The sequence below is a fragment of the Ascaphus truei genome, chromosome 4 (genome assembly GCF_040206685.1).
Source record: "Ascaphus truei isolate aAscTru1 chromosome 4, aAscTru1.hap1, whole genome shotgun sequence".
Lineage (NCBI taxonomy): Eukaryota > Metazoa > Chordata > Amphibia > Anura > Ascaphidae > Ascaphus > Ascaphus truei.
The window spans coordinates 13,388,308-13,390,153 of NC_134486.1; the positions used below are offsets into that span (position 1 = coordinate 13,388,308).

The 1,846-nt window shown below is 41.4% G+C and overlaps 1 protein-coding gene across 1 annotated transcript; it reads left to right on the plus strand.

Annotated features, from left to right (window-relative positions):
• The first annotated feature begins 756 nt into the window (after positions 1-756).
• On the plus strand, positions 757-1,645 carry LOC142492224 (vomeronasal type-2 receptor 26-like). Its single transcript, XM_075594893.1, has one exon. The coding sequence runs from the start codon at positions 818-820 to the stop codon at positions 1,643-1,645; it is 828 nt and encodes a 275-aa protein (XP_075451008.1). The 5' UTR covers positions 757-817.
• Positions 1,646-1,846: the final 201 nt, after the last annotated feature.

Genomic DNA, 1,846 nt, shown 5'->3' on the forward strand with positions numbered 1-1,846 from the left:
ATCACTTTTAAGAGGACCGCCTTAATTACAATTTTTTTGTAATAATCACCGTTATTGGGTGCCGGTATCCCCATACAATTTTTAAATGTCCCGCTTCACGTGACATTTAAATGTATAGGAGATACCGGCAACCCATAACAGGGAAGCAAGTGGACCCTGGACCTGAAATCAACGCGGTTCTGCTCCTTGAGACCCCCTGCTCACGTACACTAGTATTAACATTTTTATAAAAACCCTGTGATCGCTTGCGAGATATGTACAGGGAGAGGCGGCTCTCTCTATGCAGCTGGCCCGGATCGCACTAGGGAGAATTTTGAGTGAGGCTTGCGATCTTATCGCTGCTGACTGCACGGTTTGGGCATTTTCCTGCCTCACGGTTTCAGAGTGGTCACTGAGCTTTCTGAATACCGTGATAACTAAACTGACAAACCATTCAGCGGAAACATGCCAAACCTAGCGACGTAGCAGCGAACTTTTCAAGGCTACTAGAATAGGCCCCTCATCAGTTGGTTCTTTGGCAGGCTCGTTTTTGTTCATTGGGGATGAAAGCTAATGAGGCTAATAACATGTTGTGTATTTTTTGCTTATTGAGTATAGATATCTGTTCTCAGACCCTTGTCGATTTGTATGTTTAATGATCCCACGTTAGTAATGCTGAGGTATGGATGCTAATGCAAAGCAAACTGTTTGAAATGTTTCCATAAAATGTAATGTTATAAATATTTGTAATTATTTTCTCTTGTCAGATATGGAAAACTGTTTGAAGTGCCCTGAGGATCACTGGCCTAATATAAGGAGAGATACTTGTAGCCCAAGAATGATAGATTTCCTTTCCTATGAGGAACCACTAGGTGCCGGTATTGCAGCCCTTACTGTTTCCTTTTCTGCTGTCACTGTTGCAGTGCTGGTGATCTTTATCAAGCACAAGGACACTCCAGTTGTAAGAGCCAATAACCAGAACCTCAGCTACATCCTTCTTACCTCTCTTGTGCTGTGTTTTCTCTGTTCTCTGCTTTTCATCGGTCGTCCTCTGAAGGTGACCTGCCTGCTACGACAAGCGGCTTTTGGAATTATTTTTACTGTTGCTGTGTCTTGTGTTCTGTCAAAAACCATCACAGTTGTCATCGCCTTTAATGCTATGAAGCCTGACAGCAAATTGAGGAGATGGGTGGGGACCAGAGTATCCAGCTATCTAGTCCTCCTCCTCTCACTGGGTGAGGTTGTGATTTGCATTGTGTGGCTAATCCACTCTCCGCCATTTCCAGACTATGACACCAAATCAGAAGTTGGCAAGATGATATTACAGTGTAATGAAGGCTCGGTCACTATATTCTATTTCTCCCTCAGTTATATGGGACTTTCGGCTTTCTCAAGCTTTATTGTTGCATTCCTAGCAAGGAACTTACCAGACACTTTCAATGAAGCTCAGTATATCACATTCAGCATGCTGGTGTTCTGCAGTGTTTGGGTCTCCTTTATCCCAGCATATCTGAGCACCAAAGGCAAATACATGGTGGCCGTGGAGGTATTTGCCATCCTGGCCTCCAGTGCAGGACTTCTGTGCTGTATCTTCATTCCCAAGTGCTATATTATCCTAATGAGACCTGAGCTGAACACTAAAGCCCATTTAACTATAAAAATGTAAAAATTATGGTGGGAGTCTTCTTATATACATCTAATATACTCCAAAGAAAGTTATGACTTAAAGGAACCAAAATATACTTAATACTAAAGTAAAACAATTTTGATCTATTTAATTTTAAGGTTAGTATAATGTACTTTAATTTTGCATTAGAGGGAACTTAATTAAGAATTTAAAACTGTGTACATAATGTTAGAATTGTCC